This window comes from Topomyia yanbarensis, chromosome 2 (genome assembly GCF_030247195.1).
Source record: "Topomyia yanbarensis strain Yona2022 chromosome 2, ASM3024719v1, whole genome shotgun sequence".
Classification (NCBI taxonomy): Eukaryota; Metazoa; Arthropoda; class Insecta; order Diptera; family Culicidae; genus Topomyia; species Topomyia yanbarensis.
In genome coordinates this window covers 57,263,284-57,281,957 of record NC_080671.1, presented here as the reverse complement: position 1 = coordinate 57,281,957, position 18,674 = coordinate 57,263,284, and the positions used below count along the sequence as shown (strand labels likewise).

The 18,674-nt window shown below is 38.6% G+C and overlaps 4 protein-coding genes and 1 long non-coding RNA gene across 7 annotated transcripts in view; 3 read left to right on the top strand and 2 right to left on the bottom strand.

Annotated features, from left to right (window-relative positions):
* The first annotated feature begins 910 nt into the window (after positions 1-910).
* LOC131685678 (growth hormone-inducible transmembrane protein-like) lies at positions 911-2,605 on the top strand. Its single transcript, XM_058969557.1, has 5 exons — positions 911-1,121; positions 1,280-1,747; positions 1,809-2,278; positions 2,335-2,442; positions 2,503-2,605. Exons 2-4 carry the CDS (start codon positions 1,295-1,297, stop codon positions 2,420-2,422), a joined length of 1,011 nt encoding a protein of 336 aa, XP_058825540.1. The 5' UTR covers positions 911-1,121; positions 1,280-1,294; the 3' UTR covers positions 2,423-2,442; positions 2,503-2,605.
* Positions 2,606-6,136: 3,531 nt separating this feature from the next.
* Positions 6,137-6,826, top strand: LOC131685677 (SNAPIN protein homolog). Its single transcript, XM_058969556.1, has 2 exons — positions 6,137-6,595; positions 6,652-6,826. Exons 1-2 carry the CDS (start codon positions 6,260-6,262, stop codon positions 6,712-6,714), a joined length of 399 nt encoding a protein of 132 aa, XP_058825539.1. The 5' UTR covers positions 6,137-6,259; the 3' UTR covers positions 6,715-6,826.
* Positions 6,723-7,792, bottom strand: LOC131685676 (ribonuclease H2 subunit B). Its single transcript, XM_058969555.1, has 2 exons — positions 7,679-7,792; positions 6,723-7,622 (listed from the first exon to the last, which is right to left on the bottom strand). The coding sequence occupies exons 1-2, from the start codon at positions 7,710-7,712 to the stop codon at positions 6,808-6,810; spliced, it is 849 nt and encodes a 282-aa protein (XP_058825538.1). The 5' UTR covers positions 7,713-7,792; the 3' UTR covers positions 6,723-6,807.
* A 3,725-nt stretch (positions 7,793-11,517) lies between these two features.
* The window catches only part of LOC131685671 (myb protein), a 62,687-nt gene continuing 55,530 nt past the window's right edge, over positions 11,518-18,674 (top strand). For 2 of the 3 annotated variants that reach the window (XM_058969549.1, XM_058969547.1), the window contains exon 1: positions 11,518-13,120. In XM_058969549.1, coding sequence (XP_058825532.1) covers positions 13,043-13,120 — 78 coding nt within the window. In that variant the 5' untranslated portion in view covers positions 11,518-13,042. The remainder of the gene's footprint in view (positions 13,121-18,674) is intronic. The other variant, XM_058969548.1, reaches the window with a different exon arrangement.
* LOC131685673 (uncharacterized) lies at positions 16,823-17,575 on the bottom strand. Its single transcript, XR_009304857.1, has 3 exons — positions 17,407-17,575; positions 17,241-17,335; positions 16,823-17,184 (listed from the first exon to the last, which is right to left on the bottom strand). It is a non-coding gene; the product is annotated as an uncharacterized LOC131685673 (long non-coding RNA).

The window sequence follows — 18,674 nt, the reverse complement described above, 5'->3', positions numbered from 1 at the left end:
CATTTTTGGCAACGTATCCCGGATAGAATTTTACAATAGCATTTACCCTACAAACAATCATAAAACAATAAATATTAGTTATTACTGTTTCAACATTGTTCGATGCCAAGTTCTCACAGTAGATTTACAATAAAATTTCATGTAACAATAAATTTCACTGTTCAGCAAAAAGCTGATACAGTACATTCACATTAAATTTTACTGTTTTCGAGAAAAAAATGTATGGAGAAAAATTGATTTTTTTAATGTTAAGATACATAACCACCCCCCTTTTTCACTGTAAAAGTCTATTTTACATTGAAATTTACTGTAAAAACGTTAAAGTTTATTGTTTTTGTATTGTAGCATAACACTAAAACTTACTGTAAATTATTGTAAAATTACTGTACTGTCACAGTGAAAATCATGATTTTGTTACTGTACATTTCTATTCGGGATGCCCCGGCATTGTATGGCAACACGTCCAATGTTATAAGGATAGGCAATGTTCGATTGGATTCGTTTTTTGACAGCTAAACGCGAATCCAATCGATCTAAAATGGAGTCTCCACAGTTCTCTTTCTAGAGTTTTTCTAGTTACATCAAATTGGTCGAATTGGATTGAATTTGGATAGATTTGTTGCAATTCTCCGAATTTTTTAGAAAATTGATTAAATTTTCTGAAATTACCGGAAAAATACGAATTAATGCAAAACCAAACGGTAAATATAACAATTATTATAAAGTGACGTTCCCCTCGGGTAATTAGTAGAAAATGAAGTCGTGTTCCAAAATATGATAGTGGTCCAGAATACCCGTTACCCTAGAGCGTCAATCAAGTATTTCTAACACGTTATGTTCTATTTATTAACATCTTTCTACTCGGGATTCAATATATCATCGTAGTAGTTTATGTATTTATATAACGATTGACATTTCTATTTCTACGCCGCATCAGAATTCTCACACGACAAGAGGAACGCGATCACAACATTCAGAAGATTCGGAAAATATTTGCGAATATTTGCTGAATATTATTTGAACAAAATATAAAGAAAGTGTAGGGTAAATTGTAAACCAGAAGGAAGTTTTGAATTGCGTTACAATCGAACAAAAATCGAGTTGTTTTTTCGTACGATACGGTGAGTATGATTTCGAGCATTGCATCATTTTTCATAATCTTGCGCATTTTGTTTTGAGAAATGTACATTATGATTATTCTAGAAACTACTGATGTTAAGCAATTTTATTTCTTTATAATATTAAAACGAGTGAAATTTCTTTTGACAAACAATTTCAGAATAAGCCGGCGAAAATGCTTTCCCGTTTAGCTTGCAGCGGTCGAACTTTCGCGACGACTTCACTGGTGCAGTGCGCATTCCAGCAAGTTCCAAAGCGCCCCCAACTGGTACGTTACTATGCTCGCGAAGTGAAGGGAGGAGGTTCTAGCTGGACGGCTCGTGCCGAGCGGCAAACTCTTCGCGAGCGTGCAATGGCTCCTCCAGGACCGAATGCTTACTCTCTAGGAAAGGGTGCTCTTGCCGGTGGTGCTGCACTTGGTATTGGCGCTTTGTGTTTCTACGGACTAGGGTTTGGTAGTGGCACCAGTACGCTTGAGAACGCTCACGCCTGGCCCGAGTTTGTCCGGGAGCGCATCCGTGATACGTACATATATTTTGGCGGCTCGCTGGCAATTTCTGCTGCTAGTGCAATGGCAGTATTTCGTAATCCTACATTGCTGAATCTGGTCTCGAGAAACGGATGGATGGTGAGGATGAATCATTTTAATTCTAGATTCATACAACAATATTTTTACATTTACATTATAGTCCATTATCGGAACAATAGCTGTGATGATTGGTTCCGGTATGTTGGCCCAATCGATTCCTTACAGCCCCGGGTTTGGAACTAAACAAATAGCATGGGCAGCACACTCTGCTATCCTTGGAGCTGTTATTGCACCCATCTGCTTCATCGGAGGACCAATATTGGTTCGCGCTGCTTGGTACACTGCTGGAGTCGTCGGAGGACTTTCCACGGTTGCTGTTTGTGCTCCGAGCGATAAATTTCTTTACATGGGTGGACCGTTGGCCATCGGTCTGGGTGTAGTATTCGCATCGTCAATGGCTTCGATGTTCCTACCGCCGACTACGGCACTTGGAGCAGGAATAGCTTCACTTTCGCTGTACGGAGGCCTCCTCTTATTCAGCGGATTCTTGCTGTACGACACGCAGAAAATCGTGAAGCGAGCTGAATTATATCCGTTGTATGCGCCGCGACCGTTTGATCCAGTTAATTCGTAAGTTAAAGTTGCATTGGGGAGATATATCCTTTTTTAATAGAAATATTCTATAGGGCTATGTCAATCTATATGGACACAATGAATATCTTCATTCGGATTGCCACCATACTGGCTGGAGGTGGCGGAAATCGACGAAAGTAAGATGCCTGTTTGAGAAGCTGGTAAAAATAACTAGGTATTGTTTGTGTTATGCATATTCACTGATAAACACATTTTTGCAGGGTTTATTTATAGATTGACACAAATTATAATCATAATACAAATTAAAAGTCGTCGAACAGCTGTAAACCAACTCTGAAATAAAGTAAATTGTTTGTTAATACATGTCTGGACTGTTTTTATTTCATAGCCGTTGTCTTCGGTACGCATTTCAATCAACTAAAGGAACAAACCAACACATTGTAGTTTCAATAACAACAATTTGATATTTATACTGGGAAAAGAGATTATAACAAATTTCTCTTCCCCCCCCCCCTCCTCCATTACATAACAAATTCTTCGAAATATTTTTTTTGTTCAGTAAAAACATGTTACGTAAGGATCTAGCTTACTCCCGCTCCCCATATGTCACAACTTGTCGTACCGCCTCTTCCCCTAAACGCGTGACGTAATTTTTGATGGTTCCTTAATTCAAGAACATTGATTTGATTTTGCTATATCCCAGTCAAAAATTTAATTCAAGAACATTGATTTGATTTTGCTATATCCCAGTCAAAAAGGGCAAGTTGCTGACTAACGGGGGGCAATTTGACAACTCGGATGCGCTAATTGCCCTTCAATTTGCCAGCAAATTGCTGGCAATTAGGGGGCTATTTCAAAAGCAACATTTGGGCGATTTGCCGCCGCCATTTTTTGCCGCCCTACCAAAACTCCCAGGGAACGCGCCATTTAATCGCCCTTAATTGCCTAATATAAAAATTACAAATATTACTTATTTTCGGATTCATTATCTACTCACATTAACTGATACTACACTGAAAAAAACCAAACGTTAATTCTATTTGCTTCAAACCACTTAAAATTCATGTGAAGAAGAAATGCTAATGTTATCACGCGCACACATACCTTCTCTTTCCTTATTTTACATTTTTTAATATTTTCAATCTTTTTAATATTTTTATTCAAAAATGACGACAATGAATGCGGCTCATTGACGCCACGGCCGGCATCAACGCTTTCGTGTGCGGGCCTCTCCCTTTGACTATACAGAGAAAAATGTACAAAGCGAGAGAACAAACTTTACTACGCCACACTCTCACCGAGCAGTCGGAGTTCAGCAGCAAAACAAAAATGTATTCTACTGCTGTACGGGAAAATGTACTCGGTTTGGCTACCGTTCTGGCAAGAGCTGTAGTGATGCGTCGCTGTAGCGGGCTGTACGGCTTGTGCAAATGTAAATATACCGAAAAAATGTAGTTTATCGGTACCGTTGGCATCCCTGATCACGCGCACACATACCTTCTATGTGTCAACTGTATAAACTAAGTATGCACACACATAAGTTATATGTGCGTATTGTTATAGAATCGGGTTTTATGTACCTTATAGTTATGAAATGTGAATGTGAGATTAATATGTCTTGTAAATGCATACATTAGGTTTATGTGCCAGCAAATAGTGTCTATCTGCTTCCGCTAATTGCAAAAATCTATGTGTAAAATCAATAGGCATAAAGTTTACTTTTTTTTGAGTGTAGGTAATCACCACCAAATTATAGGAAGAATCAATAGTGAAATTGGTATTGCACACCAGAACAATCTGACTTTCATTAAGACTTTAGGTCAGAGATCTTGTTCCACTATACTTACACACGATTCCGCTATCTTCCACAGTCGTTGGTTAAATGAAGTGCACTAGACAAACAAAATATAAGCGAGAACACGCCAATTGTTTTAAAAAAAATTAAGATTAAGCCAAACGCCATGTTTGAAAAACGCAAAAACAAGTCCATTTCAGCCGCCAGAAAATTTGTCTAAGTATTGAAATTGCCTTTAAATCGCATTCGAAAATTGCATTCGTTCCTAGGGGCAATTAGCACAGGCGAATTGAGTCAAACGTAATTTTTTTAAATCGCCTGACCATGTTCGTCCGCATTTTTTTGACAGGGATGCGTAGCAAGTTATAAAGATGGTCATCTCCTAGACAGGCCAACCGAGTTAACCGGTCTATGAAAAAATAAATCGTTACGCAGTGCGGGTCAAATCCGTTCAAATCAGTTTGTGTTGCCACAAGCAATAGAACAAACTAAAGAGACTAGATTAACAGAGAGACGTCTTGTACCGTTTGGAAATCCAATTTAACCATCAATGTCATTCCAAACGAACAAGAGAGTTGTCAATCGTAAATGTTTAGCATTATGTGGCTTTGTTTTGAAGGAAGTAGTGTTAGGCAATTCATTAAAATTACTAAAAATTTAAAAAAATAAATCCTCAAACCAAATTTGTTACATTATCATCGTGTTTAGAAGCGCCAAAGAGAACATGGCTTGGTTTGATAGGAGGACGAAATCCAGTATAAGGGTAACGAATACCAAATGATGCAAACAATTAATTTTGGTTTAATGTGGTTTTGCTGCTGCAACATACCATTCCTGCGGATATAACTATGTTTTAGCTGGTTGAGAAACTCAGCAGACCAGAAGTCGTATCAGATTTTTATATTGGCTAGAAGAAACAAACGGAATAACAACAAACAAGTTTTGTGAGGCTTGCACATTTGCAGTGTTGCTTGTGACCTGTAGCCTGGTTGCTAGATGAATTCTTTTCACTGAATTAAGATGGCGTCTCTATGTTATTCTAGTCTCTTTAGAACAAACCTTGATGCAAGGGGCGTAGCGTCTCTTGGCCCGAGAATATATTGATATTATGCTCCAAAGATTAGCAAACCAAATATATTTGACTGATTCGATTATTTCACTTGAGAATTAGATAACTAAAGAATCGAAACGGAGTATGATGCGGTTTTTGGTTTCTTGTTCAAATTTTTCGATTCCACCGGCAGCAAGACAACCAAACTAATTGTGAAACAATGTGGACACCCTTGCTATATCATCTTGGTACATATTCTCAACCTACACGGTAAATAAACTTTACCCATTTTATGTATTCAAATTGCCCATTTTCGGAAGTTATTCGAGCTGTCAAAAAATGGGTATTTTTTGTTTCTAACAATGAGTACTTTTTATCCATTTTACAACTACTCGATGAGGTAATGGCAATGTATATTGATCTTGATAATGGGTGAAAAATCCTTAAACATTATTTCAAGCGAGTTAACCTGCAAACTAAGGATCGTAGTGGAACCTGCAAATTATCGCCCTGCATCGGAGTCCGTGGCGGAAACGGAACATTTCGGCAATGCTCCGAAAACAACGTTTGTTTAGACTACTGAGGATGTTGAAAATATGCGCCAGTTCGGCATTTTTAGAGCAGCCAAAAGATCCAGCCATCAAATATATATCCAGTTGGCGGTTTTATTTTGTTAAGTAGTTTTAGAATAGGATTTCTATGTAGATTCCTCTACTTTTATAAGGAAACAATAATGTGAAATGAATGTTATTTTGGGTTTTTTTTAATTCAGAAATAATTCTATTAACAGTATTTTTCATCCTGGCGCGAATTTCATGAATGGGTATTTTTTACGCATTTTGTTGTAACAGTTCTGCGAAAAATAATGGGTGAAACATACCCAGGTTGACGTACAAGGTCTGTACTCATTTATGGGTACAAATGCTTACCCATTTAATGGGTTATTCCACTTTTATTGAAAATGAGTAGTTTTCTACGCATTAATGGGTACTTGATTTTATCAGTGTATGAAGGGAAACGTTTTGCTCGGGTATCTTAGATTTTGATCTGTCAAAAAAATGTTTTGATTACAAACATTTCTGTTCAATGCAACACTGTACATTAATGTGATTATTAAAAAAAAATCGCACGTTTTAAACAATTCTGCATAATCAAACCCAGTGAGGCCACCATGAACGAGGACCGCTCGGACAGTTCCGTCACCTCTATCGAAGATGACGATGAGGAGCGCACCGACAATACAGAAAACCTGTGCGAGAACCCCACCCGTGACATTTTGACCGAGGGATTTTTTCGCCTGTTCAAACCGGTTATTGACGATCTGGACAGCAACATTCGTAGTGCACGGCTCAATCAGATGGAACTTCGTCAGCAGCTGGATGGTTTATCGGCGGAGATGAAAAATCTAAATTTTGAGAATGACCCTCAATTGCACGAATATTTCAAGCGTATGGTTCATGTTAAGCAAAAAGTGGTCGTGATTATGAACATCCTTCAGGGGGCACAGGTAAAAGTACTAATTCGTTTTACGAATTCATTATAATTGAAAGATTTTTCTCAAAGGAACGTCTGGTTTCTCTATGCCAACAACAGGAGCAAGGCGTGCCAGGACCACCCGTTAGTTAAAGAGCTGATTTTAAACCAATCAAGTGTATTGCCACAATATATTGGATTACTTTTTAAGTTAGCTTAGTTACGTTAAAACAATTCAACATATAATTATTTCTTGAAAAAACTAGCTATACCCTTTGTTCCCGATGCCGCTTTAGCCAGAGCCTTAGACTTGGCGCTCACTTTCTTAACTGCTGTTACGCTTTTGATCGGCGTTGTTTCGATACTCTCTTCCTTCTTAATTTTTTTAATCTGATTCGTGTCTACTTCAGCAGTGGATTTGCGTTTATTGGTCGATTTTTCCTCCGAAAAACCGATAAAAGTAGCAAGTTTTTTACTTAGCGCTAAACTAAGATAATCCGAAATAATTCCATGTGCGTATGATAACATTTCTCCTTCCTGGCGGTCATTTTCCTTTTCCTCTTTGATAAAATTTAGCGAACGAGCAGATTTACTTTCATTTCCCAAGGCTTTTTCCAGTATGATGCATTTCCTTCGGAGCCAATCCAACGTTTTCTCTTCGTTGTACCTGTAAGCACGAACATTGCCCGCTTTCTTCTCGTCGGCAATCAAAGCCAGCTGATTTCCTTTACATACGCAGTCAACGAGCTTCTCGGTGTGAGGGAAGTCATCATCGATCAACACATGTTCCAGTGGGATCGCTTTACTGCTGCAATTCTTTTCCAGGTACGGAATTACTAAAAACAATGGATCGATCCGGCTGGGTAGATAGATTCGCCCATTGGAACATACCGATTCATTGATAAACCAAGACCGATTAGTCTCGGCAAAACAATTTAATTCGTACAGTTCGTCACCCTTATTGTGAAACATATATTTTGTCGGTTTTCCCGTCGCCGGGTTTCGAAGGTCGACAATTTGCAAGGAATCGTTCGTTGCAGAAGCATCGTTCAATAGCTGATCTATAGAGATGAATCGAATGAGTAGACAAGCATTGATATTTGACGGAATTACTCACCATTAATTATAAAGAAGTGCTTATCTAAACTCATATTAAATCTGTTTAAACGAAACTTTTGATGGCTTTCTGATTTCAAAATCAATATTATTTTTTGGATGTGTGCCAGGTACTTTTTTCAAATGTCTGCAATAATAATTTTAAAAGTCTGGGAAGAACAAAAAATGTTAGGAAAGCTAGTGTAACCAAAAGCCTTTATATTCAAAAATCTGCAAATATCTGCAACAAAACTTTAAAATCTGCAAATATCTGCAACCAAACTAGAAAATCTGCAAATATCTGCGTCATCCAAAAAATCTACAGCTTAAATTAAAAGTCTGCGAATTTGCAGACTTGTCTGCAAATCTGGCATCTCTGGTGAAATATGTCAACGAAATCTAGGATAGGATCCGCCAGCTGGCTTCTTCTTATATTTTACTAATCCCTGTTGAAAACGACATACCCCCACTCGACCAATGTTGCCAAAATATTTGTTTTGTTTCGGTCGTATATTTATTCTGATTAAAATATTCTACATTATGTACTAATTTCATGCTTCTGGAAAAATCAAAGATTTAGTCTTTATATCCGCATTTAAACGATCATAACGTTTTTTTCCATCGGAATACAGCAAAACAAAATAATATATATTCGTTGTTGGATATTACAAAAAATATCTTCACGCCTCTTCATTTTTGTAAGTTGCTTTCTGAGTCAAGCAACCTCTGTCACAAGAATAATCTTCTCTGTTCGGATTTATTTTAAATATTCTAAAACTACTTTTCTGCAAGGTTTAATTTTTGTTTTGGAGCAATGTTTAGGTTTGTTCCAGTACTACATGTGATCGTTTCGGAGAAAACAGCAGTAGAAAATACACGCTCCTATTTACACCGATGATCGATTCAGTTGAAAACTGTAAAATTCAACTGTATCGATAATACCAAAGGAAGAACAAGAAGCGAATTCCAGGATAACTTTCTCCCTGTTTGCTCAGTACTTCCAATTTACTCGGTACTGGAACAAAGACAAATTTACATGAAGTTCAAAACATTTTCATACTTACGCTACACAGCCTGTTGATTTCGAAAAGAGCCATTTCCGCATTATTCCGCACACAGAACAGAATCCACGATAACCGCGCTACCGGAACTTCAGTTCTGGATAATATGTTTGATTTCGTCTGCCAAATAATGCTTGCACTTCATAATTACAGACGGATGTTATAGAAAGAAAGCGGTATCTCGGGAAAACAAAAAAATCAACACAGTTAACAATCGTCGTTTTATGTTTGATATCACAATATGACAACACTTCCAATCAGCCCTTTAGTACTTTTAGTTTCCAAGCCGAAGGTTTGCCTATGTCACTTTCGTCCAATCACGAGCTGGTTCAGAATTGGTTCAAAAACAGGGGACAGAGCTGGCGGATCCTATCCTAGAACGAAATCAACAAATTCAAGTTCCCGCGAAAAGGCTTTTCAGCCCAGTGCAAAATATGTGCTTTACAGAAATCGTATCATACACGCTCATTCAAAACTACTCAAAATTTGGCCAGAGCACTAAATTTTAACCCATTCATGCCCATGTTGTTTGTGGACAACAACGTTTTTAAACAGCTATAACTTTTGATTAAGGCAAGATTTTCTCACAAAAACAAGTAAGGTTAATAAATGTGACTATTGGCTTTCATTTAAGTATTAACAGTTACAAGGATCAGCTCTAGAACTGAAGTTATTGCAATTAGTCTGATTGAACTTCGATGGAGCAGTGCTGCCAGGGACAGTTTACGTTGACGACGGAAAATGATTTTTTTCATATAACTTCGTTATGTTGAAATATTAGTGAAAACTGATAAAACTAATCAATTTAGACTATTTTTGGCTACGTTTTCCACGCAGTTGGACTCTTGTAAATATTCAAGGAGAATTGTAGTGAGCATTGGAAGGTAAAAATTGAGCTGCTTCTAGCACTGCAAGGAAAGCACCTACCTTTATGAAAAAAGGGTTTTCGAGTTTCTTGAATTCACCGTTTTAAATAAAAAATAGTTTTGAAACCCTGCATACACTAGAAAAAAGTTGGGCATGAAAGGGTTAAAAATAAAGCAAGATGTCAAAATGAGTTAATTTGAGTAGAATTCACTCATCTCGTGAGTATTTATTGAATCTTCTAAGTTTTTTTTACTTATTCTCAAAAAAGCATGGAGTCGGACGTCCACTTAAACTTAACTTTGTCTTTGCTTAAACTTTAATTAGACCTTGCAGTTGAAGAGTCGACGCAGATAATGCTTAAAAAGTGGAAATTAAATTTCCTGACATCGCAAACAGCTGGAAAACGTACAGCGGGACAGTCCTGTATTTAAGTTCAAATATTATGGTTACGTGATTTTTGACCGCCTTTTTATGGGTGCAACTTAAGTGTTTTTCGCATAATTTGAGCTTGAGCTTGTGCGACCACCCCTGGCTGCTACTCCGTTATCGATCTGAACTAGCTGAAGTTACACAGAGAATAAGTAGATAATTATGCTTGGGAGTAGCGAAACATCTTTCAAAGTGCAACTTCTGGTAATCCTAAAGTATTGATCAATACCGGCGCCGGCCAGGCTGTAGATCGCGGAAGGAAAGGGAAGGAATGGTTAGTCCGATACTTGCTTTTGCTAGAGGCCGTATATACTACTGCGCACTCCACAAGTATCACAGGAGGAGGGTATTTTTGTTAGTAAGAGTATAGAAGTTGGATCACTTCTTCTTTACCGACGCCAGAGAGGTGACTTCACTATCTGACCACAGATTTTTTCGCCTCAGAAAAATTTCAACGACCTCGGCTGGAATTGAACGCAGGCAAATTGGAATGAGTGGCGGTCACGCTTACCACTCAACCATTGGCGCCGTCATTAAGCGTTTTTCACATAATTTGTTCATAGAAACTACATCCGGTCATTTTTGTTTTTAGAAGAAATGGTTGATATTGTGCAATATATTATTTCTGCAAAATTATCCTAGTATCACCAGTTTAATTACTATTTAGATAAATGTTTGTTAGAACTTTTGTTGAATTTGAACTTCAGACGATAACAACAACGCGGATCTACAGTAGAGCTTCATATACCCATATGCGGCCTGTTTTAATTCTTGATTACACCCAAGTTTGAAGTACGATTCCCACAATACATCAGGCTTCCGTCACCGGTACGGAACGTCAAGATTAGTTACATGCAGTTAAATGTAAGTATTCACACACAACATCAACGGCACGGAACGTTTTAACGTACGGCATGTGTGAACGGGAACAAGAGAAAAGTATTAAACCTATCCTGACGGAACGGTGACGTTCCGTTGACGTTGATGGAAGCTGATGTATCGTCTGAATCGTCCTTTAAATGGAGCGCTTTTTAGTTGGACCTCCGCTAGTTAGACCATTGTCCAACTAAAAAAAAACATCTGAACGCCAAAATATCATGTCAAATTAACTTTGACAACCTATCTATCAATCTTTTTAGAGAGTTTTTGACATTTGTCAGTCGATCCAACTAGCGAATCAAATTCGTTAGTTGGACAGATGCCGTCCCTAATAAAAAAATATTCACGAACTTTAATCCATATAGTGCAACGATTCCACATATTGTTTGGATGATACCCTGAACAGGTCGTTAGGCTCTTGAGTCATAAGATGTTTATTAGGGGTGGCCCAACCAGCGAATCGCGTCTGAAGTTTATTGTTTTGTAAGCACAATTATTTATGCCCATTCCGAAAAACATGCTGATTATTACTCTGTTTTGATTTTTTTCGTTTTCGCGCGTTCGAATCTCGAAAGCCTTTTGGAACGCGCCGCCTTTAGCGAATGTCAAAATTGAAACGGCAAGCAGCCGACAAACGAACATCGCTTGTTTGCTCGTCAAACTCATAGAACTGCTGCTAGTCGAAAGAGGTTGAAACTTGCAAAGTAACACACGGGCTGGACCAGCCAAGGAAGGAGCTTTACGGAACGGGTGTCTGAATTTAGATATTAATCCGGCCAAATCAACGGAAAAGTGCGTAATATCATTGTTGATTTGTTCGTCAAAGTACTATGCATAGGAAAGGGATTAGTTTCGATGAAACAGTAACGTGATTGTGTGAATTTCTGTATAAACAAAGGAGCTCCTACGGTGGAACAAATTGCGTGTGGTTTCAGCCGTCGAACTCTGTTCGGGGTGGTTCATCGTAGCCTTCAATAAAAAAGTTCCAAAGTGCGCGTGTTTAACTGTTTACTAATCTGTTGTTCTGATACCCGAATATATTTTGTAATATGCTCTAAATCCACTTGTAATTTTTGACGATTTTTTTTCGAATCGTGGTGCTAGTCGAAAACGACAGGGAATTAAAAATACATAGTAGCACCCTTTGCGCGACAATCCCTACCATGCTATTGTTTTGCTGCCAAAGGAACCGAACAAAAAATAAGGGGACGTCGATGGCAGCGACCCTCGCATAGCGCTGAAGTACATAGGTGCTTCTCTATATGACGGGAAATAGAATGGTTCTTCCTGCCGCTGCTGTTGGTGTGATGTGTGTGAGTGAGTAAGAAGTGAGAGACTGGCAGCAGCGACGAAAAAAGCGCCCCGTAGAAGAGTGGTTACCTAGAAGAGATCGAGGACAAACGCCACACGCGAGGTGCAGGAGAATGAAAACAAAACATCTGCCGTGGAAGCATAATTAAACATTGAATACATATCCATATGTGCGTGCTGAAGGCTCCTAGGGATGTCTGGTGAAATGAAGACTAGTGGATACTAGTACGTAATTCTTTGTTATAGTAAATCAATGTAACTTTACGAAAGGGTGGTTTGATAAGACTACTTTTTGTGTGCTACTTTAATTTTTTTTTAAAACCTACATAGAACATCTAAATCTTAGATGGCGGAGTGAACATCCCTAGTTCTATAATACATGTGTACTCTTCCTCGCCATACGGCTGCCGATAGCACGGGCGGGGTAGAATCGAGACGCACCGTGCCATGAATGATGATTGCCGCTGAAGTGGTGGCGCACACGTGAACAAGACGGAATGCTGCCAATTGAGTAGAAGAACGAGTGAGAGAGAAAATGGGAGTAGTAATAATTCCCGTATAGGTTTTCTGTATTGTACAATAGTTTTTAAGAAGAGAGTTTGTCGGACCAGCAACGAACCTGAGGAAGAACTACGGAATAAAGTGCGTAGTTGAATAAATTAAGAAGCGGTCCGTGGTTGCAGATAGCTAAAAGTGTGATAGCTCTCTGAAGAGGGAGCGGGCAGGAAGTGCCGGGAAGGTCGAAAATCGAAAAATATCCTGCCAGCTGAAAGTTTGTTATACTCTTGGGAACCTACTCACACGAGTGTTGTGGATAGGATCAATTTTGGTGCACAACGATGGATACCTCGGACGATGATCTCTCGGACCATTCGCAAGGGGACAAGTCAACCAAGTCTCGCTGGACTAAGCATGAGGTGAGATATTGATGTTTGAAAGTAATATGGTTTTTGGAAGAACAGATAGATGCTAAATTAAAATCACCGAGGCAATTATGTTAATACGTAATCATAAACTCGGTGCGACCATATAAACGCGTGTTTTCGCGCGATCATGAATCGTTCCATCTTACGCGAAAGGCTTCAAGGTTAAAAAAGGAAATTCAAATACGCGAAATTACATATACGTGACACGAAAACGTCGACACGATCAGAAACATTAACGTAGAAATGCTCGCGTTCTTCCGCGATAATACAAATCTGATCAAAGACGCAAGCTTGTAATCGTGATCATTACGCCTTTGATCTCGCATACATAAAACGCCCTGGTGATTAAGTAACAACAACAGTTACTAATTTACAAACGCGTTCTTAAGTGCAAACATACGAACCCCACGGGATCATTAATAGTCAACCCCCGAAAGCCCCTAAGCTTGATCCCAGCAGCCTAGGACCATGTCTTCAGTTCGACCATTTTCAAAAAAACTATTTCATACATTATACTTAGGGGTGCCATAGCTGGAGAATCTAGCTTTACCGCTCCAGCTGGACCACTTTTCGAAAAAAGAATAGAATAATTTTGTAAAGTTGGTTCATATTTGCCTTCAATTAATGTTTCACTTCGTTTACAGAGAGACGGGTTCAGTTGTAATCAAAGCCGATAGCCACTGTATTGAGCTGTTCTACACTGCCCATAATCGCAAGTCAGTCCCATGTAGATAGGAAACATGGGACTGACTTGCGATTATGGACAGTGCAAAGCTTCACTTATCTCAATCAACCAATATCAAACAGGAATCAGGAATCAGAATATCTTGGCTCAGATGGCATGTTCCCCGTATGTATTAAATTGCATATTAGGCAGTTTTCTGTGGCATGATTGTAATATTTGCACGGGAGCTATTTCACAGAGCTCAAAATTTTATGCATTAGTCAATTTCTAATTCATGACCTGATTTTATCAATCGCAATCTATGTTCAGTGTCTTTGAGGCTCACACAGTTAGAAGACAGGGTACGCGACTTTTATTTAGAACATAACCAAGCATAGCTTTTGGGCAAATAAAGTTGATTGCAAGGAAAAGGGGTTCTGAAGAAAAGCTTCTGATCTCTTTTACTCAGTAATTGACCGGGATGGGTACCCGGATACCCACAAAACGGAATTGCTCACAACTATGGGATCTATTTAACCGACTTGGACAGAAACGCATCTTGTAAAAATGAACCAGACGTATTGATTTATCTCTCGTAAATTCGTATATGGGTATGGTTATCAAAATTCTTGGAATTTTCTGAGGACTTGTGGTTTCGGAACTATTTTGTGATTTGACCACGAAATGGACGTTCCCCGATTAATTCACGAAAGGAAAAAAAAATGAAAATATAGAATAAAATAAATAAGATGAATGGAATGGATGAAATTAGCATATTAAACAATTTTTTTATACTTTCTAACCATGAGGAAGAGGACAAGTCCAACGACACGACTAGACACTAGCATTCTAAAAGTGTATCACAAATATGATCACCCCTCAGTGACTTAGGTAACTGGTACTGTCAAATATGACATTTGACTAGAAATTGTATTAAACTAGCAACACTTAATATTTTGTTGTTTATTTCTCAAAACTACGCAACCCCTGGTTACGCAGAGAAAAAAATTACTACTAAACAAATCGTTACTTTTTGAAAATCGATAGTAATAATCTGGTGGAAAAAACATAAAACTTGTAACAGTACGTGAGTCGTGATGTTTTCGATTGGAATCGGAAAAATCTTTCCCGACATTTTCTGATTAGTGCGCTTATGTTTATACTATTTTCAGAAATCTGTACAACCTTTAATTTGTGAACAATTCAGAACAGTAGACTGCCGTCTCTAAAATCGCAAGAACTACAACGGTTGTAGCGATTGTACAAATTTGTACTTGATTTAAAGATACTCGCATCCAGGTTAACCTGTAACTAATGGCCGGCTAGCTCAGTAACAATACCTCAGCCTCACAGGGTCGGCAACGGATAACCACGACAACTAACCACGATTTGGTCACAACCTGAAAACAATTTCAGAGGCGCACGCAAGAAATGTGGCAAACAGAAAAGTCCAACAAATTAATTTAAAAAAAAACTAATTTTAGAGAAGAAAAATGAAGAAGAAAACTTTTATTTATCTCACTGGTCACTGCATTTATTCGTCAACGATGGCTTCCACGTGCTGCCGCCGCTATTGATGCTGTCCGCATGTTCCGACGGTTGATGGCCACCGGTTTTCGTCGCTGGCGTACCGTGTGATGGTTTACTCTTCCAGCTCTCCTGCCGGGAACTTTCTCCAGCTCTCCAACGGCTTCACTCGGATTAGCGTGATAGTATGATGACGGACGACCGTTCGACACTTTTAAGTCACTGTCACTTTCCTTCAGAAGTATCTGACCTTAACTTCGGCTGGCGGAAGGTCTCCAGGCACTGAGAGTCACTTTACACACTAACTATGTTGCAAAATGGTGTGTACTTTATCAACAACAACGACGGTACTGATCAGTGTTTCATACACGTCTGGCCACAGGAATATGTCGCCAATATCTATTTGTTGATTTAAATTAAAAACAGTATTCGAATATTTTAAATGAGTTTTACGTAGTCAACATGGTATCTGTTATCAGCGTTGACCACTGACCATTCAATTGAAGAGAAAATATTAGTGGAATTGAGAGAATGTTATTAGGGTACAAAATGTACGTATAGCTTCCGTTGAGAGCAAATTAAAATGTCACATCGTGATGACATAGTGGAAGAGATATAAATCATATTTAGGTTCAAAATAAAGATACCGACGAGAAGGAAGTTGTTTTCCACAATGCAAAACAAAAATTTCAGTTTCGTTCGTATTGTGACTCACGGTCTGAAGTCGATCTTTCCTATCTGTGCAGTGTATAGCGATAAAGAATAGTGCTAGTCCTCTTTCAAGGTTATCTTGTGCTTTATCCGCCTTTTTGAGGTTCTGGACTTTTTTCTTATTTTGTGTCCGCGCGTTAACCGTTAAATAGTCAATCAGTAGAGCAGTAGCAGTGTTTCGCCTCTTGTGAGCTACCGTTATATACAAAGTTAAGTACCGCAATTATATTACGTTCCCCTCTTTTGGTTCTCCTACTAACGTGCAAGGTGAGATGGATGTCGATACAAAATCGACTCCCCGACCAATTTGTCACAATTAAAAAAAAAACTAAGCAACAGATTATTTTCGCGGCTCAAAGCAGCCTTGAGTAGTTCCTCACTAGATGAGACTTTCTTATCGTATTGTCTCCGCATATCGTAGCATCTACCAATTACTTCCTACAATTGGAAAGAACCGTTAGATTAACTACAATTTGTTGAGATAATTTACTGTTTTGTTGATTTGCTAATGAGTGATATCCATTAATTCATTGAGCACTTTCCAAAATGCTTTCTTGGCTCTGCTCTGATAGATTTTTCTTATCCTGCCACTACTACCCTTCCTGCAGTCTGACATCAATTATGCTCTTATGAAAGACTTTTAATGTTTTCTATAGAGTATCGATTAGACTGAGCAGCCGAATTTTGCCATCCATCGCTTGCCATCAGGCTTCGGAAGTATGTATGAAAGAAAAATAAAATAAAATTAATTGAAATGTGCGCGATATGCATAGAAAAAAACTTACTTGATCGCCTTAACTTCTGATTTAACTGTCACGTCCTTCGCAATTCATCCGACGCATTTTTCTTTGCAGGGCAGTTAGTGGCTCCCAATCAATTGCTTGGGGCCAATAGCGGGCCGTTACGGACGGATTGATGGAATTCAATACGTCAATCTTAGGATGCACATCGTCAATCCATTTTTTTTTTACATTGCACTTTTAACAGTTTTGTCAATACTCTCTATAGTGCATATTGAACGTGTGTGAACCCCGAACGAACGATTAGTTGTGATAAAGAAACTGTAGAAGCAGTGGTAGATCTTGGAACACTAGTAGTTGGGTATAAAATCACTTCCGTCTTTTGTGAGATTAGGACCAGCTCATCATCTGACCTAGAACGAAAAAACATTTTTATTGAAGTTATTTGCTCATAACTAGGTGTGCTTACCTCCGAAGCTTTTTCCGCCGGTCCAATCAGTCACTAAAAACTTGCCGTGGACGTATTTGCACTTGCATGACCGACACCGACAAACATTTTCATTCCTAGATGATACTCCACAATTGAAGAATAATTCAAATTATTTGATCTGATCAGACCAAATTGAAGTACTCACCGGTTATATTTATGTCAAGTGTACTTATTGATTCAATCTTTCGCCGAGCAGTATCACAAAAATTGTACTGAAAGTGCACAGAATCGTTTCGACGAACTGGTACTTACATTTTTAGGGATCCATATCCGACAAGAAGTTTATGTGGTGTAAACATAACATGGTTGCTATCGTTGCTATACATAGCAACTGAAGATCAAAACAAGAAAGTGTTGCTGGAAAACTATTTTTTTTGCTACATTGAGGGGTCACTAAATGTGCTGGTAACTGGCGGTAAATGACTCGGACGCTTTTTCTTCGGAAAGTTTCATCGAGTTTCATGTCGTGTCGTTGACAAGTCTGTCTTTATTTTCAAATGTCGCGAATATTAAAATGGCCAGGCCTACTGTGTAGAGTTGGGTTTGAAGATGTTTCAAAATTAGACGGAAACTAAATTATTCATTCAATGAATAATTTAATTAAAGACTTGTTTTGAACCTTAAAGGAGGAATAAACGAGGGACAACCGTACCGACCGTTTCAGTTTAAAGGGGATATAATAAATCGTTGGGAGTGACTTGGCTAAGAAGGTTTATGTCACTCCTTTGATCCTTTGAGATGGGACAGTGGTATTTACACCTTGCCCTGGCCAATAAGCCGAGGTTACAGCGCCTGTACTCGCTCTTAATTTGCCTATTTCAAATGAGTTGGGAATTATTAAAAAAATATATCATGTCAAATTACGAGTACAAGGCAACTGAACCCTATGAAACTTCTAAAATTGAGTAATTGATAGTCTCGAAGATCCCATACGCATACACCAACGAATCTCAAAAATGATAATTTTTGACAAACATTTGTTTGAACGTTGGACACTCCGGAATGAATGGCCGGTTCAACAATATCTGTAGCCAGGAGGTCACCGAAATGAACCAGTTCCGAGATTGCCAGTTTTGAGGGGACTTCTTGACGTTGGGCCGCCTACGAGTGGATTCATGTGGTCGTATCTTCTCGAGCCCAGTCCGCTTGGGGCCTGAGCTTACATATGAAAAATGGTTCTATTCAGCTGCGTTGTTTTTTTGCAATCTAAAGTTTTATTTGAAGCGACTCAATGCATTAGCACAACTGAGCTGTGGGTCTTTTAATTTGGATGAGGTGGTGGTCTGAGGGGGTGGGGGGGGGGGATTTCAAAATCCAAAAAAGTCAATTTTTTTTGAGATTGCATTAAATATCGATAATTTTAATTCTGTATCCATTTTAAAACATTTTTGCATCCTTTTGATATCATAGTGG